At 45.5% G+C, this 24,442-nt stretch overlaps 1 protein-coding gene across 1 annotated transcript; it reads right to left on the bottom strand.

The window, feature by feature from the left end:
* Positions 1-1,457: 1,457 nt before the first annotated feature.
* On the bottom strand, positions 1,458-2,525 carry LOC125435236 (free fatty acid receptor 2-like). Its single transcript, XM_048501401.1, has one exon. It carries the CDS (start codon positions 2,523-2,525, stop codon positions 1,497-1,499), a length of 1,029 nt encoding a protein of 342 aa, XP_048357358.1. The 3' UTR covers positions 1,458-1,496.
* Between the last annotated feature and the right edge of the window lie 21,917 nt (positions 2,526-24,442).

Below are 24,442 nucleotides of genomic sequence, written 5' to 3'. Positions count from 1 at the left end.
ATTTGTGTGTGCCAAGAGGGGGTTACTCATTGGTGATTTTGCCATGTGATTTTTGCCTTAGTTACGCCCCTCCTCTCAGTAGTAGCGCACAGAACTTGAAGCAGTCTAGCAGGAGGTGCACTGGCGTGCGTGGCAGCCTGCGCCTGCGTGCATTCGTTTCCCGCCCAAGGACAGGCGCAGTGGCTGCGTCCTTGCCACAGCCCGCCCAGGAATGCCCCACCCCGGAATACCCATCCACGCCCCTGTTGTGCCCCGCCCAGCCCCATTGGCGCTACGTCACAGGTTGAATCCCACCACCATGGGAACCTGTTACTAAAAATTTTGGATCCCACCACTGATTAGCAGTCATCGACCTTGTCAGAATCAACAGATCCCAGAATGATCAGTTGTCACATCAACAGTAGTAGACAAAAGCTAAAGTGCAAGTAGTCAGCTAGGAAGGAGCTACGGCTCTGTGGTAGAACATCCAGTTTGCATGCAGAAGGTCCCAAGTTCATTCCCCGGCATCTCCAGTTGCAAGAACTAGGTATACTCCATCTCAGAAAAAAAGATGCTAGTGTGGTCAGTTGAGGTGCAGCAGTCAAGAAAGTTGTATGCTTCCGCATTAGAATATAGTCCTGAACGAATATGAGAATTACCATTCATTTTTACATGCTACCTTTCTCAAAACCATTATTTTGTGCATTTTTGAACATGGTAGTTTGATACCAGAGCACTCTAGTTCATCATTTATAGTTATTTCAAACTTTCAAATAGATGGAGGAGAGAAAGGCTGGGTAGGCACTAGGCCAGTGGTGGTGAACCTTTTGCAATCCAGATGTTATGGACTACAATTCCCATCAGCCCCTGCCAGCATGGCCAACTGGCTATGCTGGCAGGGGCTGATGGGAATTGTAGTCCATAACATCTGGAGTGCAAAAGGTTCACCACCACGGCACTAGGCCCAGGCAGAGCATTTTACAACAAAGAAGATCCAGAATGTTTAGTTCTGTAGTGGAGGAATAGACAATCCTATTAACATTCTTTTTCTGAGACAAGACTCCGGGACTCTGGAGAGCCACTGCCAGTCTGTGTAGGCACAGCTGGCCTTGATGGACTGATACTTTGATTCAGGGCAGCTTCATGTGTTCAAACGCATGCCGAGATCCCCATTGCAGGCACAAGCTAGCTGAGGATTGTAGAGGGCAAGTTCCCAAGGATTTCCCCTTACATCTCCTTTTGGATGCTGGAGGGGAGAGGTCTTTTGTGTGCAGACCAGCCCAAGCTTTAGGATACAATTCCTTCCATGGCCTTGGCTGATTGTCCTTACTCTCAAGTAAGGTGCTCATCCCATCAGCTGACCATAACAAAAGCCCCATAAACTCTGAAGTTTTTCCTTGTGAGGTAGAGCGGAGCTTTCCGGAGACTATGAGGACCACTCGAGGGCTACGAAGATGGAGATCCTTCAACCCCAGAACAAAGTTCTTATGCACAACCTATGAATGTCTCCAGAAATGCTACCTCCTCATGCCTGTCCTTTCGATCGTCAGCTCCCTCATATTCGAGATGGATGATTTGTCAATTCCGGTGGTGTTGTCTCCCTCAGTTTCACAACAGGTCAAGCACAGCCAGTAACACCGTGGCATGAAGGCCTGGATTTTGCGGCCCACGTTGGCAAAGCATTTGGCAAAAGTCTGCTGGATGGCAGTGGAAGAAAAGTAGAAGATAGCTGGGTCCAAAGAGGCGTTGAGGGTGCTCAGGAGCAAAGCGTACACTCTCCAAGGCGGGCTGTCGTTCTGGATGAAGCCGACAATGTGAGAAATGTTGTACGGTGCAAAACAGATGGCAAAATTGAGCAAAGTGGCCACAGCCAGACCCACAGCCCGTTGCTTCCTGCGGGTCTGGATGTTGGGCAACGAGGACAGGATGCGGATCAAGTTGACATAGCAGAAGAGGGTGATGAGGAATGGGAGACAGAAGAGACAGACGCAGATCTCCAGTCGGACGGGGAGGAGGATCTGGAGCTGGCTGGGGGAAAACTTCTCGTAACATTTGGAGATGTTGGAAGGAGTGGAGTCGGTCTGGTTGACGCCGACCACCCGGTATTGGACGATGTAGACGATGCTGCAGTGGGAACAGGCCAGGAGCCAGAAGAAGACACTGGCCACCACTGCATAGCTGGGCCTGCGGTTCAGCTTGTATTTGATGGGATAAGCCACCCCCAAGTAGCGCTCCACACTGACTCCGGTCAGGAACAGGGTGCTGATGTAGATGCTACTGTAGTAGCAGAAGCCAGTGAGAGGGCAGAGGAAGTCAGGGAGCAACCAAGACATGCCTGAGGCAGCCTCCACCATCTTGAAAGGCAGGAAAAGCAGGAGGATAATGTCTGAAATCGTCAGGTTGAGCAAGAGGATGTCGATGGGGGTCGGCTTTTGGCGGACTTTCAGCAGGAATGTGTACATCGCCAGAAGGTTGGAAGGGAGGCCAGTCAGGAATGCAAAAATGTAGACTGTGAGGACAAGGGTGTTGTGTGGCAACAGATCCATCTTTTAGATTCTGCAAGAGAAGCAAGGGATTGTTACAGTTTGCAGTCATCCGGGATGTTGATTGGGTAGTCCCTCAAATTACCAAAGTTTAAAACCCCGATCTAGTTCCTCTTAAACTCAAGTGCTCATTCACAAATCTACCTCTAGGTGGCGATCTCCCTCTCCAGTTCAGACTTACTAGACAGGTGAGCGTCTTTGTACCATGTTGAATAGTCTCCCTATAAGATACAACAATATTTGAATTAGTGTAGATAGCTATACACAAATGCAATGCACTGTTCATGGCAACAGTGAGAGCAGTGAGTGTCAAGGACAACTTGACATGATGCTGGAGATCCAGGATCAACTTGGAGATACAGGGAGATTTATTTAACTGTATTTGTTTAAAATATTTACATCCCCCTCCCCACAGACTCAAAGCAACTAATACAGCAACACGTTGCAAAGATACCAAGATAATATAGCAATGCATCAAAAAAAATTCTGCAGATTGAAAAATGCAATCAGATTGCTTTCCACCAAATCAAATCAAATCATCGTACACTTTTCCTAAATGCAATTAGCTTGAATCTGATCAATGCACTGTAAGATATATCTGATCAATGCACTGTGGGATACCCTTGCTGGTATCAGTATAATTTCCTATTATAATTTCCTATTCCTAGCAGCAGTGGCGTAGGAGGTTAAGAGCTCGTGTATCTAATCTGGAGGAACCAGGTTTGATTCCCAGCTCTGCCGCCTGAGCTGTGGAGGCTTATCTGGGGAATTCAGATTAGCCTGTACACTCCCACACACGCCAGCTGGGTGACCTTGGGCTAGTCACAGCTTCTCGGAGCTCTCTCAGCCCCACCTACCTCACAGGGTTTTTGTTGTGAGGGGGGAAGGGCAAGGAGATTGTAAGCCCCTTTGAGTCTCCTGCAGGAGAGAAAGGGGTGATATAAATCCAAACTCTTCTTCTTCTTCTTCTTCTTCTTCTTCTTCTTCTTCTTCTTCTTCTTCTTCTTCTTCTTCTTCTTCTTCTTCTTCTTCTTCTTCTTCTTCTCCTCCTTCTTCTTCTTCTTCTATACTATTAGGGATGATTTAAATCAGGAAAATGGTGGGGGGGGGAGCCATCCCTCTCCCACCGACCTATTTATGGAGCTCCCATGACCCTTGGTCCAAAAGTTAAAAAAGGAATGGAAGACACATAAAGAAATCTTTGGCTTAGACAAAAAAAATCTACTTGTGGCACACATAGAAAGCTAGCTTGTCATGGAAGAGACTGAACCCTTTTCCCTGACCTGTTAATTTTCCAGATGCAGGGTGATTTGGTCAGAAACATTCAGTCATCTGAACTACCTTCAGAGGAAGACTGACCTTTTCATCTTCTGGTTGGGGAGCACTGGGTCATCATATTCAGAGTTCAAGTCCCCAGTTGTGATCGATGAGATCGCCTTGAATTTATCAGTATTTATTTAACTCTGCTTCCTGTTCAGATAGAGAGAGGCTGCTGGGGGAGTGGGGAGGAACCGGAGCAGGAAAATGTGCCTAAATTGCAGTATTAAAAACTGTGAGCCAATATATTAGGCAAATAAGAACCCTGGAGCCAAATGGGGGAAGAGCCGACTTCTCAGATGAATAAATGCATAAACAAAAGGATAAGCAAATTCCAGCCAGTAAGACAAAAGGACGGCAGTTCAGAGTTACTGGACAGGATCCAAAAACTAGAGAAACTAAATCTCTGAACCCAAAACAGAGTTTAGACTTGCTCCTCTAGGAACACCAGTCCAAAAAGCCATACAGTGGATAGCTTTTGAAGGATTCTGCTGATTGGAGTAATGTAATCAAAATTTCCATGGGAAATTAATCTGTTTGGATCACCCAATAACATGTGAACCTACCTTACACTAAGCCTGACCCTTAGTATATCAAGGTTCGTAGTAACTACACTGAGGATCAGTGGCTTTTCCAAGGCCTTCCACATCACTTACTGATCTTTTCAACTGCAGATGCCAAGGGTTGAACCCGGGACCTTCTATATGTTTAGAAGATTCTCTACCAATTAGCAGGCTTACCGCCACTGCCACCACCCCTGTGCTGGGTAAACCCCTGCCCACAGCTCATGTCCTCTGCCCTCAAGCAACTGAGGAGCAGGAGGGGGGACTGCTGGACAATGCTTTCCATAGTGACACTCCAGGATTTCCCCCGTTTCTCTGTGGCCTTTCCATAGAGATTAGGGGAGAGTCCTTGTGCTCTAACTGTAAGTAGTAGTTCTTGCCTCAAGGACACAGGTTCCTTGTGTTGTGTCTGCTGGTCCTACAATGCAACAGAATGAGGTCAAAGGCCCCCTTATGGGGTAGAAATAATAATAGAGGATCTTGTCCATTCATTTGTAATAAGTCCCCCCTAGGCAAACTTTTTTGGAGGATTTTCTAGAATGAATAACAACGGGAGACTGAAAATTTACCTTCTGGCTAATACATGCAAATAATGTGACTCACACTTCTTTTGCATTGGTCGCATCATGGCACGCATTAGAAAGAGATACACTGCACAAGTTCTGGGAACCATCTTATCTAATGGTTCATAGCCAAGCTTATCATCTGTTGAGTCTATTATCCATTCATTTGCATTGTGTTGTACAACTTCTGGCTGATTTTATCTAAGAATCGAGATATTACACATATGCCTGTGTTGTGAGCATTGCTTCCATGTCTGGCCATTTTATTTATTTTAGCAGAATTTTGGAGCACCTTTAAGTCATCTCTGATTTTCAAGTCAGTTCACCAAGTCAGTTCACATAGCAATTTTAAAGGTCTCTGATTCTATCTTCTTAAAACAGTGCATAGTGTTTAAGAGGGATGTTGCTTTTCCCTAGAAGTGCTGACATAAAATGGGTTAGATCCAAACAGCTGCTTCATTGGGTCTTGCCTATTTCCCCTTTTTCATCTCACATGCCTTTTGTTCGTGCTGATTCCATGATTCTCAACATAACCTTTCTTTTTGTTGTCCAAGAGTCCCCTCTTTCCTTTCTATTTGAATGCAAGCCAAAATAACCCACCATAGCATACCCTGGGTCTAACTTGAAGGTCTTCCAGATCAAGCCCAATGGCTCTTGAACCTGTGCTAAAGACCCGCTCACCTTTCCCCTTTTAACTTCACAGGCTTACTGTTAAAAAAAAAAGAATGCTGGTAATGAGAGGTTGCAACAATATATCATTAGAATGTTAGCTTATGCAATGACTATCACTCATTTTTTTAAGGTCCTCTAAAAGTTATCCAGTGGCACAGCAGATAAAATGTCAGCCATAGCTGCAAGAAAAGCCAATTGCACTGCTAGAGCAGCAGTGGTGTAGTGGTTAAGAGCAGGTGCATTCTAATCTGGAGGAACCGGGTTTGATTCCCCGCTCTGCTGCCTGAGCTGTGGAGGCTGATCTGGGGAATTCAGATTAGCCTGTGCACTCCCACACACGCCAGCTGGGTGACCTTGGGCTAGTCACAGCTTTTCGTAGCTCTCTCAGCCCCACCCACCTCACAGGGTGTTTGTTGTGAGGAGGGAAAGGAGATTGTAAGTCCCTTTGAGTCTCCTACAGGAGAGAAAGGGGGGATATAAATCCAAACTCTTCTTCCTCTTCTTCTTCTCTTCTTGCACTGTTAGGAAAGAATACAGTGAAGGAATCCGCCAAACAACCACAGATGGATCGACAAACATTTGAACGGATCCATTGTCATGATTGGCAAACAAGAGAGAAGCTAAACTGGCCGTTCGAGCATCCCTCCTTGGAAGGGCAGCAATAATAAGTGTTTGTTGTGATGGTTACATTTCAATGCTGTCTTTCTCTGGTGTTTCATGGCATCTGCTTGACAGCAACTTTATAAGAGGTTTTCAGTACTATTCATCAGTAAGAATGAGACCGCCATTTGTCCAAATGGCCCACTGTTGTCTGGATTTAAAGGGCTTAAAGGAGAAGCAAGGACCAAAAATGAACCAGGTGGACGTAACTGTTTTGTTTTCTGAATGTCTATATTTTCCTCCACATATTTTTGTAAATCCATGGTTAAGCACAGGAGTGACCCAAAGGCCAAGTATTGTTTAGATCTAAAAGAGGCAGGGAAAGTATGATTCATAATGGACCTGGTAGAAATCACTAAGGCTCATTCCGCACACGCAAAATAATGCACTTTCAAGCTGCTTTCACAACTGTTTTTGCCATTCCGCACAGCTTCAAAGAGCCCTGAAAGCAGCTTGAAAGTGCATTATTCTGCGTGTGCGGAATGAGCCTAAGTGTTTTCTCATTTGAATGCAACACAGTCTTTGCCTTGGATTTTCCAAATGTTTATGTAAATCAATAGTTCTTTGTTAAGCACCAACTGGTCTGTTTGTTTGCATTGCTCTCCCAACATTGAGATATTCCATAGGGATAATCACAGTGCTGTGTGGGAGAGAATATATTCTCCATGTTAAATGAAAGTTTAATGCAAGTACTACACAACTTGCATTTAACATGATACAGACAGCTGTGAATCACCCACCGGCTGCGGTTGCCTCTGGGGGGTGGGACGGGTGAAGCCAAGGTGACCGCTTCTGCTTAACTGAGGGCGGAAGCGAAGCCCGGGCCATGTTGGGCAAGGGCTGACGTCACCAGGAGGGGAGGGCGGATTGACTGTTTAAAGGGGAAGCCCTCCTTTGTTCTGGCCATGTGCTTCGGCCAGCCAGCGATTTGCCCACCCACCTCTCCGTAGGTTTATTCGGTTGTTGCATCTTTTCTGTCATAGCCATTCAGCGGTGGCGCATGGGTAATGATCTGGAAGTGCCGATGGCGGCAAGAGGCAACTGCCCCACCGAACCGGCAAATGGGGATCACCTCTTGCCAGGAGCGTCCGCCCGGCAGAGCCCTTCAGCGGAGCGAAGTCCAATACAGGGCATCCTCCCATTGGAGCTTCGCTATGAAGCAGACAGGCCAGATCAAGACCCATGCTACGCCTCACGCTTCTGTTTTTTGGTTGGCTAATAAAATGGCTATGGCCAAAATGTTTATCCCAGCAAGTGTCCAGTGTGGTTATTGGAGAGGATTCACCCTGGAGGTTCCCACCCTCAGAAGACAACTAGGATTCATGGGGGGCATGGTTTCACAAGTATGGTATAACAGCAGGAGGGGCTTCATCGTTCTCTCTCTTTCACCCGGGACACTTTCACTAGCAGAAAAGAGATGTGGAGGGCAAGCTGTTTGGAGGGTGAACTTGATAACAGTAGACTCCATGGAGATCCCTCCCCTCCCCTTCCCGTCCCTCCCCTCCCCTCCCCAACCCTGCCCTCCTCAGGCTTCACCGCCAAATCTCCAAACATTTCCCAACCTGGAGCTGGCAAACCTATTGGGTTCCCACAACCCAGCTCAAGTTTAACATATTATCTAACCAGATTCTCTACACGCTGTAAAAAACCTACAGAGTTCTATACTTCAATATGCTACTGGAAGCGCAAAAGTAAACCAGCTATTTTTGTACTAGTCAATTGTACTGGAAACATTCTGCTTTATCCCTGCTAGTGACCTGGGTGCTCTTGGGCCTGATTTCCCCCGACCTTTCTACCTCTGGGATCTTTTCCCTATTACTGTCTCTTTCTGCAACTGTATTGTCTTCAGTGTAAACAGCGCGTGGGCGAAAAAGGCACGGCTGTCACACAGCAGAGGGGATTATTTATCCATTAGCGTCTCCGAGGGATAAATCATAAGGCAGGAATAATGCAGGCCCTTGGGGGGGAGAGTGAACACGCAGGAGCCGGAGAGTAAACAGAGCCATAGTCGAGCCTCCACCCCCACTCTCTTCCAAATAAAATCCCTGCTTGTAAAAATTGTTCACGGGTATGTGGCCTCTTGCTGTTTTTAGATCCTTCATGAAGTCTGTCTCTGTTCATGCCTGGATTACATTTTCACCTGCTCTTGACAGGGCAAGAAACAGATGCCCGTTGTGTCGTTCAGAGGCATGTAGGACTAACCTTGCCAACTCCAGGTGGGGCCTGGAGATCCCCTGGAGTTGCAGCATTGTCCCCAGTCTACAGAGATCAATTCCCCTGGGAAAAAATTATTGATTTGGAGGGTGGATGCTGTATGGCATTATACCCTACGAAGGTACCACTCCAGGCTCCACCCCCAAATCTCCAGGAATTTGACAGTGTTATACTCTGTTTCGCATAATGATGTTAGTTTGGTCAGTTGAGGTTGAGCAGTCAAGAAAATGGTATGCTTCCGCATTGGAATAAACGAATATGAGAATTATCATTGACTAGCAGGAGAGCCCATTTCAGAATGCAATGAAAAGGGCTCTGGTCAAGGCGTGTGTGGGGAAGAGCGCAGCGGCCTTCCCTGTCCCCCCAACCACTCTCCTAACAATGGCACCGACTACCCACCATTAAGAGAGGGAGATGCCAGGATCCATCTCAATTCTTCAGAACCTGTAAGACAGAGTTGCCGTCCGAGGGTGGAACCCATTCCGGATGAAGTTCCTGTCCAATAACTATACCCCACTTTTGGCTGGGGTAAATCAATGGGCCATAGCCATTCTTTATTAATCAAGCAGAAGTGTGAGGCGTAGCATGGGTCTTGATCTGATCATATAATCATCACAGCGAAGCTCCTGCTGGCGGATGCCCCATACTGGAGCTTCACTCCAGTAGCCCCTTGCCACTATCTGCTGTGCGGTCGCTCCTGGCAAGAGGTGCTCCCCAGACTCCCTGTTCGGCAGGGCAGTAGCCCCTTGCCACTATCTGCTATTCCCGAGGGGAAGAGGTAGCTCGCTATCGTGTTTCCCCGAATATAAGACAGTGTCTTATATTAATTTTTGCTCCCAAAGATGCGCTATTCCTTATTTTCAGGGGATGTCTTATTTTTCTGTGTTCTGTTCGTCGGGCATGCTTCCAAACAAAAACTTTGCCATGTCTTACTTTCAGGGGATGCCTTATATTTCGCACTTCAGCAAAACCTCTACTATGTCTTATTTTTAGGGGATGTCTTATATTCGGGGAAACAGGGTAGCTCCCTTCCCCTGGCCTTTCCAGATCAATACCCATGCGGCAAAACCACGGATGGCTATGACAAGGTAGCATGCATTAACAAAACCAAACAAAGTTAGGGAGAGGTGGGCGGGCAGATCGCTAGCCGGCCCAAGCACATGGCCGGCACAAAGGAGGGCCTGGCCCTTTAAAGGCTCGGGCCCACCCACCCCTCTTCTTGATGTGGCCAGTGGGCAGCCAGCACGCTGACGCTTGCCCTGGCCCAACATGGCCATCCACCTGCTTCCGCCCTCCTTGAGGCCGGAACAAGAAAACTCCGCCGTGCCCACCCTAAGCGGCAACTGCGGCCACTGTGATTCACAGCCATTTTTTACTTCCTCAAAGCCTATGGTTCGGGGCAGTGATGATATTTATCCATCTCCATTTCCCCCTTCCCCTTTCTCTCCTTTCGTCTTCTTGAAGAAGGAGGAGGAAGAGGAGGAGGAGGAGGAGTTTGGATTTATACCCCACCTTTCTCTCCTGTAAGGAGACTCAAGGTGGCTTACAAACTAAGCTTGAATAGGAATTGGCATCCTAATTCTTGCTTGTCCCATCTTCCTTGGGCTTTATCTTAGGATACTATAATAGTTGTATTGATTTTATTAGGCGCTTAATGTTGTAAAATGCTCTGAGCCTATTGGAAGAGGGAAGAGCCATCTAGAAATTCAGTAAACAAACAAACTGTAGAACACATGTTACAGTTGAGATAGCTGAACAGCAACATTATACCTGTAGACCTTTTCTGCTCACTTTGTTTCTGTGCCAGGAAAAGCTTCAGCCGAAATGCTGGAAGTAGTTCAAAAACGAATGCATGCCGCATGTTAGCTTTGCATAATGGGACATCAGGTTTGGAAAATATGAAAATGTTATTTCCCTGATCCATGGAGGCTCTTGGCGTAAAGAGGCAAACTGTAGCCTTGGGCAAAACCTGAGTTGGATGCCCCCCCCCCATGGGCGGCCACCCCAGCACGACCCCAAAAAAATTTTTTGCACCAGGTCATTTCTAAATCATCATTACATTATAGAAAATGCCCCAATTCACAAATCTGAACATAGCAATGGGCCATGCCACACAGCGGAAATAAAAAATGCTTTTAAAATGTTTTTATACTCTTATTGATGCATCCCAGAATTGCATTGGCTTTCTTGGCTGCCATATCACACTGCTGACTCATGTTCAGTTTGTGGTCTACTTAGACTCCCAGATCCCTTCTGCGTGTCGTGTTGTCAAGCCAGGTGTCACCTATCTCATATCTGTGCATTTCTTTTTTTTTCTGCCTAGGTCTACAATCTTACATTTATCTCTGCTGAAAATCATGTTGTTAGTTTTGGCCCAGCTCTCTAATCTGCCCAGATAATTTTGAATCCTGCCCCTGTCCTCTGTGGTATTCTCTGCCCCTCCTAATTTGGTGTCATCTGCAAATTTGATTAACATGCCCTCTATTTCATTCTCTGATTAACACTGCAACACTGGGAAATGTGTTAGCTTACACATGTTGGCCAACATCCAGTTAAAGATCACACCTTTATTTTAAGTACAAGAGTGCTAACCAACCTCACCTCCTGTGGCTGGAAACCCGCAACCCCCAGTTTGCCCACAGAAAACAACTCTTGATAAGGATCACCCTGAGTATGCAAAGTAAAATTCTTTCTCTCATTTGGTGAAAACGGGTCCTTCCTTGTATTGATGTTTGCTCATGGTCTTGGGGGTTACGGAGTAGTGGAATCATTCATTATTATTATTATTATTATTATTATTATTTTATTAGACTTAATAAACCGCCCAGCCCCCGAAGGGCTCATGACACAGAGAGAACGAGACAGGGCAGAGGGCATGCCATCAACTCTGGAGGATACTTCTGAACATTCTCAGGAGACATTCGCTAGGGATTACAGAGTTCCACATTTCTTAGGCTCATTCCGCACACGCAGAATAATGCACTTTCAAGCTGCTTTCAGGGCTCTTTGAAGCTGTGCGGAATGGCAAAAACAGTTGTGAAAGCAGCTTGAAAGTGCATTATTTTGCGTGTGCGGAATGAGCCTTAGCCTCCTTTCTGAAGGGGAACCCAGGCAGTAGGAATTCCCCATTTGTTCATTCCCCATTATGCACAGAACAGGAGTAGGGCCGTAGCTCAGTGGAAGACTGTATGCTCTGCATTCAGAAAGCCTCAGGTTGAAAGGATCATGCTGTATGATGGGAAAGACCTGTACGGTAGACCTTAGAACACTATGTCCAGCTTGACCACAATAATGACCTTCATACCCAAATGATCTCAGTAGAAAACTGCTCAATTGATGCATGTGCAATTGGCCACTGCTTCTAGATCCTTCAGCACATTTTGCATTTTTCTTTCCTGGGTCACCATCAACAAAACACAGCAGGACCATAATTCTGATGTGACCATTTGCATCAAGCATCTTATCCTGTGGGGGATTTTTACCCCTATAGTGGCGTAGGAGGTTAAGAGCTCATGTATCTAATCTGGAGGAACCAGGTTTGATTCCCAGCTCAATTGCACCCCTGACAGCAGGCACCCCCCCCCAAATTTCCCCAGATTCTCCTTTTAAATCCACCCCTTTCGGCATTGATTTAAAGGGAGAATCTGAGGTCCTCAGTTTAGAAGAAGAAGAGTTTGGGTTTTTATCCCCCATTTCTCTCCTGTAGGAGACTCAAAGGGGCTTACAATCTCCTTGCCCTTCCCCCCTCACAACAAACACCCTGTGAGGTAGGTGGAGGTGAGAGAGCTCCAAGAAGCTGTGACTAGCCCAAGGTCACCCAGCTGGCGTGTGTGGGAGTGTACAGGCTAATCTGAATTCCCCAGATAAGCCTCCACAGCTCAAGCAGCAGAGCAGGGAATCAAATCCGATTCCTCCAGATTAGAATGCACCTGCTCTTAACCACTACGCCACATTGAAAGTGATGCTGTTTCAGGGTGGGGGATAATCCACCCCAAAACAGCATCAATTTCAATATTGCTTTAACTGGGGACCCCAGATTCTCCCTTTAAGGTGGATTTAAAAGGAGAATTTGGGCTCTCTAGTTTAAACACCATTGAAAGTGATGTTGTTTGGGGGTGGATTCCAGCATCACAGCGGCTGCCTGGGGGGTGGCGCAAAACTCAGATTTTGCACCAGGTTCCATTTCCCCTCTATGCCTCTGCCCAGAGGGGAGGGCAGAAGGAACTGCCAGCTGCCGGCTGGGAGCCCAGCTGGTGGGGGGCAGGGGAGGGCAGGGCAGGGGAGTCTGCCGTCCCCGGCCTTGGAGAGCTGCTTTTATAACCGCTAGGGCTTGGGGAGGCGTGGCCATGCCCTAGGGGTGGGTGGGGGTGTGGCCCCACCCCCAAATCCCCCCCCCATAAAAATCTATACCTACGTCCCTGGAGGAGGGAGAGATGGATAGTTCTCAAAAGAACTGAAAGTTACAGCAGGACGTTAGTGGTGCTACTCTGGAATTAATTTTAGAAATGCCTCTAGTTAAACCTGAATTCAGGATGAGTCAAATGCAGTGCAGAGTGAAGTTTTGGAACTAATGGAACAGAATACAGTGGGAGAACTTGCTTGTTCCTGTAGCTGGAGAAGGACAACAGCAGTTTCCTACAAAATTCTGCTCTTCAGAAGCACTGGGTTTGGTCATAAATATGGGTATGTCACAGTTGCTGATCATGTGTTGATCTACAGTGAAATGTGTGAATGGACCTGCATGTATACATTTTATTCCACCATTCTTCCAAACATCACATAGTCTCTCCTGTTTTTCTTCCTCACAATAACTTTGTAAAGTAGACTAGGCTGAAAGAGAGTGTTGAGTTGCAGGTCACCTAGGGAACTTTATGGTTCAGTGAGGTGGTTTGCCATCACCTTTTGCTACAGAGTCTTCTTTGGTGGTCTCCCATACAAGTATTAAATGTTATTTAGCTTCCAAGATCTGACAAAATTTGACTATACCATGCTGCCTTCGCTTCCAAGCTCTGACTAGGTGCTATGAAAGCCCTGCCTCAGTTTGATGGCCTACTAACATATTGATTTGAAATCTAATCTTCAGATTTTTAAATCAAAATCAGATGTGGGCGTTCATAGTGCAGCTCCCTTGATTTTTGCCAGCTGGTCAGCAAGGCCCTTCCAGATAAAAGAATGAATGAACCGATCGATGATGCTGGCACAAAAAGTACCAGATACTCTTCAAACACTCTCAGTGGTCCAGAGAGAACTTTCCACTACACAACAATTTAAAAAATAAGATGGCCTAAAACATTAATAAAAAAGAAAAAGATGTGCCTAAAACAAGTGGTGAAAGTTATGAATTGCCGCCAAATTAACAAGGGCCTAAATCTGTTCTCCCGCTTTGAGATTGAGGCCCAGCGCCAACTTTCCTGTTACCTCCTCCATACCATGACTAGCGCTGATGCTGTTGGAAGCTAATGGGCAGTTATGGTACTTGAAATTATGAAACTGTGCAACTTGTATGGCCTTCTAGTTTCTTTCCTGCCACATGTGGCTATCAACATCTGTACTTTCAGCAGAAGGTCATACCCAGTGAGGGATGGCTCTTTGGCAGCATTCAAAACATCCGCATGACTCAAAAAACCTAAAAGATCCCTTTTGCTTCTCCAGGTGTTTTTACTCACCCTCCTCTTCCTCTAAATGCCTTTCCTGCACACAAAGAAAGAAAACTGAGAACCAGACGAGGGAAAGCTGGAATGAGGCACCGTGACGGGTTCTGCCGCACATACCTGTGACAGGTATTTTCCACCTGTCAGACTTCCCCGAGGTTATGCTCAAAGTCTGCAGGTGCTGCCATAGAAAGGAAATTAAAGACAAAAACATGCTCGAGGAAGTGATGACTAAAGTCAATATGCAACACGCCATGAGTATAATGGTCCCTTTGTAAATCTAACCATTGACACAAAGCTCAAATACATCCTCAAGGAGGGACACCGTATTTGTTTTGGTTTAGATTTCTGCTCCAGCTAGAGCCATTGTGATCATTTCTTAGCACTGAAAAGAAGTGCACTGATGTTCCATCTCTCTCTCACACACACACACACACACACACACACACACACACACACACACACACCCACACACACACACCATCCTTTGTACACCACTGCTTGGCAGCCAATGGTTTAAATATGCAGTGAAATCAGTCATATAAATCAGTCATAAACAAATGGTGTCTTTTTAAGAAAGTTGCTACTGTTCAGTGTTCTTCTAAGTATTCCTTACTGACGTTAGCAGCTGCCAATCGGTTTGGGGAGGCAGTGTTTTTATATATGCATCTTTTGTGGGGAGGGGGAGAACCGGGCAAACTTAAACATAGAAGAAGAGTCCTGCTGGATTAGACTAGTGGTCTATCTAGTGGTCCATTGTGTCTGACATGGTGGCCAACCAGGAGGCCAATAGTAGAACATAGAGGCCTGATTTGCCTTCTGGCACTGATATTCTGAGGGTTATTGCCTATCAGTGTGAAGATTCCCTTTAAGCACCATGGATGGTTTGCTCCTCTATGAATATTCTAACCCTCCTTTTAATGCAGTCTGTGCCCATTGACATCACTACATCCTTTGGAAGCAATTTCCACATTTTAATCACTCGTTGAGCAAAGAAATGTTTCATTTTGTCCATCCTGAATCATCGGTCTGTCAATTTCATTGAATGCCCCCAAGTTCTAGTATTTTGGGAGAGGGAGAAAAAGTCCTTCTCCCTGGTCCAGGGGCGTATGTGCCAGAGGGACAGGGGGTATCCTCTGTCCCCAGGCCCTGCCCATCAGGTCACATGGGGGGGTGCAAAATCACCCCTTATGCTCAAAAGCCTGCTGCGGGTCTGCAGGGCACCCCTTGAATCGAGGGGTGCTTGGCAGGCCCACAGCAGGCTGCTGGCTCCCCCACACACACACACACACACTTCTGGTGGGCTCACAGGAGGCTCCTGGCCTGGCACCAGCTTCTGCCAGCCTCCCCATCTCCTAGTGATGTAGGTATATATATTTTTATGTGGTGGGTTTGGGGGTGGGGCTCAGGGGGGTGGGGCCATTCCTCCCCAAGCCCCACCCCCAGCCGGGGATGGCAGTCTCTTCTGCCCCTGCCCCCTCTCCGGCTGGGCTTCCAGCCGGCAGTCATCTCGACCTCGGAGAGCTGCTTTTATAAGCACTGAGGTCGGGGGGGGGCCTTGGGGAGGCGTGGGAAAATGTATGGATTGAAAGGGTTAATACCCTCTTTCCCAGGACCTCTTTCCTGATCTTCAAAGCAGACACCTGCTTTGAAAAACCACAAAAGATCTTAATCAGTGCTTTCCCACCCTGCCCTGTAGCCCACTCCAGGAGTTGCACATGAGGTTGCCCAGTCAAGGCTGATACTTAAATCCTGACAACTCATTGGTTCTCTTTGGTGAGTGAAGTGACACATACAAGGTGGCTGCCATTCCAAGCGACAGAGAACCATGTAACCTTATTGCCTATACACTAAATAAGAGAAAGGGAACCGGCCCAATTCTTGCTGCTGGAATTTGTTTGGGAAAAACAATCTAATGGATTTACTCCTGATCATATGCCCCCCACCCCACCCTTCCACCAAGCCTTCCAAGTGATGATTCATCTGGAAATTCTGGAGCAAAAAATTACAGAGGGTTAAAATAATACAAAACCAACATTGGTTGGAAACCTTCCCAGAACTAGAGTAAAGTGGTTAAGAGTGGCGAACTCTAATCTGGTAAACCAGGCTTGTTTCCCCCCCTCTTCCATAGAAAGCCTGATGGGTGACATTGGGCCAGTCACAGTTCTCTCAGAACTCTCTCAGCCCCATTTACTTCACAAGATGCCTTTTGTAGAGAGATGAAGGGAATGTGATTTGTAAGATGCTTTGAGATTCCGGAAACTAGAAAAAAACAGGGCATAAAAACTCCTCCTCCTCCTCCTTAATGTAAGGGTGGGGGACTGTTCCTCCTGCTCAAATTATGGTTCTTGGGTGGTTCTGACTCAGAGAAGCAGCTCTGTAAACATTAAAAACAATGCCAAAAAGTTCATTTGTCAGAATGGTTTAAGTGAAAGGAAACCTATTATTATGGATTATTATTATTACGGGATCCCCATTATTCCTTTTTTTTATGTTTGTTTATGCATTCCTCGCTTTGAGTATTTTTCACAGACTTTGTTTAAAGAAATCCATTTTATTATTCATCAAATCTTTCCAGATATGATCAGATCTCTCAGTAGATGTTTGGCAATAGGCATCTCCTTTTAAGGCTAAAATTATGTCAAGAGAGCAAGTTATGAATTGGGATGAAATTGATTTCTGTTCCTCTCCTTTTCTTACTCATGAACTCTGTTCCTCTCCTTTTCTTACTCATATCATCACCAACCCAGCGTCAGCTCTCTGCTATTCGCTAATAGCTTTATTGGTGCATTTTATTGTGTATACATTTGATTTGCTTTTGATAGGCAATATGTGCAAGATTTGTACATGTAATGTGTGCATCGCACTGGTTTGTTGATGCACAGGCAACACTGAAACACGCCTATATGTCATGGAAAGGAACAGGAAGCTGAAAAAGCCATCAGAATTAAGAATTATGACAAGTTATTCTGCAGACACACAGAAGGGCTCATAGAAGGTAAAGTGTTAAGTCCCAATGATGTCATAAGCACAGTCTAATAATCTTAATGCCTCGGCCCTTCCATTTGCAAGATTCATAATTCAGTTTCCTCGCAGGCCAGTTTGACTCCTACAATAACTGAATAAAATGACCATATGTTAAGTTACTCAATATATATAACGTCTATGTGTTAGGAAATGGGAGTGTGTGTGTGTGTGTGTGTGTGTGTGTGTGTGTGTGAGAGAGAGAGAGAGAGAGAGAGAAAGAGAGAGAGAGTATATGTGTGTGTGTGTATACTATATATGTATGTGTGTGTATATATTACATGTATATGGATTATATATATATATACACACATACACACAATCTATATACATGTAAATTTTGATGGTGTATATAGGCATACAGCCTGCTGAAAGGCTATTAGATCTTTTATGCCAAATAAAGGCTAAAGAAAGAAAGCTATTAGATCTAGCTGTCATAGGCCCATGCTTAACTATATAACCCGTACTGAGATTGTGATAATGTGTATATACAAGTTATACAAGTTAACTGGCTGCTCCCAGTGGTAGCTATGATATCAGTGTCTGTGCTTATAAGCCAGTGATGGCGAACCTATGGCACGGGTGCCAGAGGTGGCACTTGGAGCCCTCTCTGTGGGCACACGCACACAGAGTTCATCATGTGGGGGGCGGAAAATCACCCCTCCCACACCCCCACACACACTCACATCTAGACTGACCTGGGCCACTGAGCACAACGTGCATGCACAGCAGTGAGCAGGGAGGACTCGGCTGGCTGGCCTGTTGCCTGTGCTCCAGGTGGCTGCTGCCGGGGGCAGGGGGGCGCAGAGGAGGCAGAGATGCTAGAGAGGCACAGAGCGGTGAGCGTGGGACTTGCTGGAGGCTAGAGCAGGCTGGCCCCTGCTCGAGCGGGTGGGGCGGAGGAAGAGGGAGCCAACCGTTTTTTTTCTAAACTAAAACCTCAGCATTCAGGTTAAATTGCCGGGTTGGCACTTTGCGATAAATAAGTGGGATTTGGGTTGCAATTTGGGCACTCGGTCTCAAAAAGGTTAGCCATCACTGTTATAAGCAGTAACTATAGCTGTTAGAATTCACACTCTCTAGGACCCCTTCTGCACATGCAGAATAACGCACTTTCAATCCACTTTCAATGCGCTTTGCAGCTGGATTTTACTGTGCGGAATAGCAAAATTCACTTACAAACAATTGTGGAAGTGGATTGAATGTGCATTATTCTGCATGTGCGGAAGGGGCCTAGGTGGTGATTCTAAGATGCAATAGAGACATGTCGATCTTTATGGATTTTAAGGGTAAAGGCTGCATTTCTATCGGTAAAATATACATGTATGTGCCAGAGGCCTTTGTTGTGGGCTCCTGAAGTTGAACTATTTTTTTCTTTGGTGATGGTGTTCCTTTTTTTGCCATGGTAAACAAATTGTGGTGGTGGTACCCTTCTTTCACTTTCTGTGGTGCCCCCTTAGTGCCGTAAGCAGATGTTTATTATGCTTGATGGTCCAAGGCTGGTCTACCCTTTATCTGAAGACTTCCATCAAGGGGGAATTTACCCCTCCCTTAGGTAACTGGTTTCTTTCTTGATTCATGCTTACTATTAGGAAGTTCCTTCTTACTCTTTTTAGGATTCTACCATGCTGTAATTTTGGTCTGGCATTCTGGCAGAGAAAAAATCTTTGCACTCTTCCACATGACAGCTCTTCTGGTGTTAGAAGAACACAAGAATGTTTCCTGTAGGACCAAACCAAATGTTACATCCACTGCAAGTTGGATTGAGTGTCCTCACATCCTTTACAGACAGACAAGATATTGGGAAAACTGATGTTCCCAAGCATTCTGGGGACAATTCTACACAAAAAACTTAGCAAGAGCTAAGCATGGGCCAAGGAGAAACAGTCTCTCCCCCTCCTCTACCTGTTTTAAACCTGTTTTCTCATGTCAAAGCAGCCACAGAGGGGCCTCATATGAAGAAGAGGAGAAGAAGAATTTGGATTTATACCCCACTTTTCTCACCCATAAAGAGTCTCAAGACACTTTACAAACTCCTTCCCTTCCTCTTCCCACAACACACATCCTATGAGGCAGGTGGGGCTGAGAGAGTTCTGAGATGACTGTCATTAGCCCAAAGTCACCTAATAGGGAAACAAATCTAGTTCTCCAGGCTGTTTCCACACAGCCAGTGGCAGCGGCGCCCCACCGGCTTAAATGAAGCCAGTAGGATGTCAGGACTGCTTGCACGGTCCCACAGGGGCGGCTCCACATGGACTTACCTTGCCATCCTGTTCAGCTCCAGGCAGCACTGCGCGGCAGCCGCCCATGCTGTCACATCCGACCCGGGGGGTCAAGAGAGTGAGTAATGAAGCGTGTCTTCTGTGCAAACTAGGCCAGAGGCTGAACAGAGATGTAATAATCCCTTGATCACTGGAGGGGGTGAAAGTGCCGTCCTCACACCGGTGTGGTTTGCACCATACCGGCCCAAAGATGCCGCTTTTGGAAAACCTCGCTCAGGGTGCTGTTTTCCGCCCGTGCGGAAACAGCCCTAGATAAGAGTCTGCTGCTCATATAGAGGAGTAGGGAATAAAACCCAGTTCTCCAGATGAGAGTTAATCGCTCTTAACCACTATACCACATTGGCTGCTTCATGGTGAGGATCCACATAGTTAATATATCAGTTCAGGTTAGCTGCTTGGTGCCCTGTATAGTGGTAGTGTTACTTGTAGTATAGGACCCCTGTGTAGTGTAGCATAGGAACTGTCAGTGCAAAGTTTAGAAGCCTCCAGGTAAAATCTTGCCATGACCACAATTGGACATGCTCCTGGGAGATCGATGAACCAGCCCTCCTTGTATTTTTATAGGAAATTTGAGAAACCTTTTTTTATTGGGTAACTGGTGCTGGAGCAAAAGATTTTAACTTCCTTTGCCTGAACAATTGCAACAGTCAAAACTGCTCCCCTTGGACTTTTAAACCAGGGAGAGGGGATTCTACATCTTTGAAATATAGCGTGATTTTGTCAGATCTTGGAAGCTAAACAGGGTCAGTACTTGGGTGAGAGTCCACCAACGAAGGCTCTAAAGAGAAAGGCAATGGCAAACCACCTCTGCTTCTCCCTTGCTTTGAAAGCCCCCTTCTGGGGCCACCATAAGTCAGTTGCAAAGTGGCATCACACACATACAATAACACAAACCTTTTCTGTTCCTGTCTTCCCCCATTCCACTGCTAATGATACTACGCAAAGGAGAGGGGATCAGCAAAACTGTGCAAGGAAATTTTAAACCTGCTTTCCCTATTGATTCCATTCTTAACCAGAGCCCACAGGTATTGTTTCTCCCCAGAAGTGCCAGAAGACACATTTCCAGAATGCCCAGAGTTACACATCTAGCCTGACTTTCAGTCACAGACTTACTAGCTGACTTTACAGTAACTATACTCCATTCTAGCATCATCAGCACCCATACTCTAGATATTCCAACACTGACCTACCGTACACACTTGGTGTATTGTCAAGGCAACAGAGATAACATACAGAAACCTCTCTGAATGCTAAAAAACAATTAAAAACAGAGGTGATGCATGACTATGAAAAAAGAGCATCATGAAGAAATGAATGCTACTCGCCTCTCTTGTGAGTTCAGCCTTCCAGCTCCTCGTTCGGCGGTCACTTCCACAAAGGAAGAAAGAGAGAACAGAAACTTGGATAAGTCTAGTCACCTTTCCTCTTCAGGCTGTGCTCGGTTACCCTGCACCGGAAGAGAGTTTGAGATACCTGCCTACAGAAGTGAAAGCAGTCATAGTCTTATGTTAGCTCTGTAATGGGAGGAATAAGCATAGCAAGGAAACAGCCAGCCTCCCCAAGTAGTAAAGGGTTTTTTTCAGGAGGAAATTAACTCATAGGAGGAGGAAGCATCCAATTTCAGAGCGAAGGGCACTGCCCACAGACTTTCGAATGGGCTTTTCCAACTGGAAATGTCCTTAGCTCACGCAGGGGCTGGCCCCTTTCCTTTCCCCGTTGTTAATAGTTCTATGAAAGCTATAAAATCATAAAAGAAAGTTGAAAGTGGATGCGAAAGTTCTGTCTCCCCCCTCTACCCCCCAGTTATAAATGAACAATTAATGACACATTAGATGAGGTTTGTACATTGCAGGCATAAAGGGACTGGATAGTCATTCCAGCTCCCAAGGGAATTATGGGAACTATAAGTCTGCACTAGCAGAGAATTCTCTGCACTGTCACCAAACCAATAATTCCCAGAATTTCTTGGGAAAAGCCTCTCTGCCTGCCTCTCTTTCCTCTCTCATATACATGCCCGTTTATCTGCATGCCCTTCTGGATATACTGTACTATCAGTGAGCATCATCCTGACCTGGTTAGCAGAGTCTACTCTGGTTAGCACTTGGTTGGGAGACTGCCAAGCAGGTCCAGGGTTGTTATGCTGAGGCAGGCAATAGCATGCCACCTCTGTTCTTCTTTCGTCTTGAAAGTGGTCACCACAAGGCTTGGAGATTTGGGTGCAACAAATACCATATTCAGTCTGATTCTGGGCACATTCGGGCCAAAATCAGCCAAATATGCCCTGCCCGAATATGAACGAATCCGAATGCAAGGTATTCGGGCTTTTTTGGCATTTTTGGTGTTTTTCGCGTTTTGACCTGCAGGGGGTGCATTTTTAGAGCTTGAAGCACCAAAATTTCAGAGTATCATCCAGAGACTGTCAAGATGATACCACCTGAGTTTGATGAAGTTTGGTTCAGGGTGGCCAAAATTATGGACTCCCAAAGGGGGCGCCCCATCCCCCATTGTTTCCAATGAGAGCTAACAGGAGATGGGGGCTACCCCTTTGAGGGTCCATAACGAAACATGAAAAAAAAACCCAAACATATAAAAAATCCAAAGGGCCCGAATTTTTCGGATATACCCAAATATTCGAATATATCCAAATATGTTATTCGTCTTATTTGGACATACAGATAATTTTATGCCGAATAAATCCGAATCTGAATTTTTCTGAATTTCTAGGGTATTGATCAAGTCTAGTCACCACAAATCAGTGAAACCCATGAGACTTTTCAGAGTAAATTCTCTGCCATAAAAACCTAGATCAGATTACTGTAAAATATCAACTATGTTCCACAGAAAGATGATAATACAGTCAGATGAGGTGCTGTGGTTGAGAAAATTGTATGCTTCCACATTAGAATATAGTCCCGAACCAATATGACAATTATCATTGATTTTTAACCACTGTCTTTGTCAAAACCATTTTTTGTGTATTATTGAACTTGGTGTTTTGATATAACAGCATTTATAGTTAATCGAACAACTTTCAAACAAATGGGGGGAACAAGGCTAGGTAGGCACTAGGATCCTTCTACAACAAAAAGTTCAGAATGCTATGTTCTGTGGTGGAGAAATATACAACCCAACTATCATCTTTCTGAGCAACAGAAAGTATAGCTGCAGTTGAAGCCGCTTGCTATGCTTTTGGACTGACTGGCTGCTGGGGAGAATCTAGTATTGAACAAGGTGGACCTTTGGTTTCATCCCGTAGAGGTCTTCCTATATGCTTATGCCAGTCTTCAAGGGAGTGCACATGTTGTAACAAAATTCCACTCTACATGTAAACTGTAACAAGTACATTCCCAAGGCTATGCAGCTTTGATCAGTGTGGTGTAGCAGTTAAGAGCAAGTAGACTCTAACCTGCAGAACTGAGTTTGATTCTACACTCTTCCACATGAGCAGCAGACTTCTAACCTGGTGAACCAGGTTTGTTTTCCTGATCCTCCATATGAAGCCTGCTGAATGAGCTTGGGTCAGTCACAGTTTTCTCAGAACTCTCTCAGCCCCACCCACCACACGGGGAGGAGAAAAGAAAGCAATTGTAAGCTGCTATCTGACTCCTTAAAGGTGGAGAAAAGTGGGGTATAAAAACCACTTCTACTTCTTCTCTTAGTGGTCACATATTTTGTTGCTATACATGTTCACTGGGCTATTCTTCACACAAGAAGGAATCATTGCTTGTTCTATAGCCAGCATGGTACAGTAGTTAAGAGTGTAGGAGACCAGAGGTTTGAATCCCTACACTGCCATGAAAGTTGAGAGACCTTGGGCCAATCAGTCTCAGCCTAATTTACTTAACAGGATTGTTGTAAGGATAAATTGGAGGAGAGGAAAACATTGTAGACTACTTTGATTTCCTTTGAGCAGAAAGGCAGGGTACAATGAAGTCAACAAATAAAAATAAATAGTCCGGCAATATGCTCATTTGACGTTATATTGCTAATTATGCTCTTCTGTGCGCTGTGAGTTTTAAAGGCAAAGATGTTGCTCTGTTCTTCCTGTGGTGCATTCTATGTGACATGAACTGCTATATGGATCTAATTCTGGCATTTTTATCTCACATAACTTTAGCAGGAAAGAAGACCACGGCTTATGCCCCCAGATGATCTTTCGATTGATTACACAGTGGGCAGAATTACCCTTTCAAATCTGACAAAGGATTGCATGCTAGCAAGTAGTCCTTTTTGCATGTGTCCTGCAACAGGCTGAAAAATGGAATTTTATATTTTAAAAACCTGGTATTGGATCTCATGCCCATCCTTGTGGGGAATGCCACTGGCTGGCCTGAAAGCCAGACTTAAACCTTGAGCTGAAAGAGGAGGAGATTTTCAATGGAGATAGAAAAGTACAGATTAGAGATGAACATCAACGGTCAAACCCAATTGCCCTGGGTTATTTTAATAACTTCAGTGCAGCTGTTTTGATCACAAAGTATACGTGTTCAGTAATATTCAAATCTGGCCATATTTCTGATGCCTAACTGTTTGTTTATCACATTTGCAGAAGGCAAGAGAAGCAAGGGGGAGAAAAGCGATTTGACGGGTGGACTTCCAACCAGAAGAATTAGCAGATGTTCCCAACAGAGAGGATAATTTCTCTCTGCATGTTTTCCACTGCCCAATAATTCAATGCATTGTACACATGGGCTTAGGGTCGAAAGCATTTTTGTTTGCTTGCTTGTTTGCCTGTTTTTTTCATCTTGTGTTTTTTGCTCTGGTCCAGTGCTGTACCTGCCTGCCAGAGGCAAACATTTTGCTTGCCACTCTGAAGGCAGGCACAGTAGTCTGGGAAAGGGAGACACAGAGGCAGAGGCTAGCCACACTAAATTATCCTCTCTGTGACTAAAGAAGAAGAAGAAGAAGAAGAAGAAGAAGAAGAAGAAGAGGAGAGAAAGAAGAAAAAGGAAGAAGGAAGAAGAGAAGAGAAGG

This window comes from Sphaerodactylus townsendi, linkage group LG06 (genome assembly GCF_021028975.2).
Source record: "Sphaerodactylus townsendi isolate TG3544 linkage group LG06, MPM_Stown_v2.3, whole genome shotgun sequence".
Classification (NCBI taxonomy): Eukaryota; Metazoa; Chordata; class Lepidosauria; order Squamata; family Sphaerodactylidae; genus Sphaerodactylus; species Sphaerodactylus townsendi.
The sequence above is the reverse complement of the archived record's forward strand: the minus strand, read 5'-3'. Positions and strand labels throughout refer to the sequence as shown.

What these genes read in the sequence shown, in the direction of transcription:
- LOC125435236 (XM_048501401.1), bottom strand. Translation starts at nt 2,525, where the DNA reads ATGGATCTGTTGCCACACAACACCCTTGTCCTCACAGTCTACATTTTT.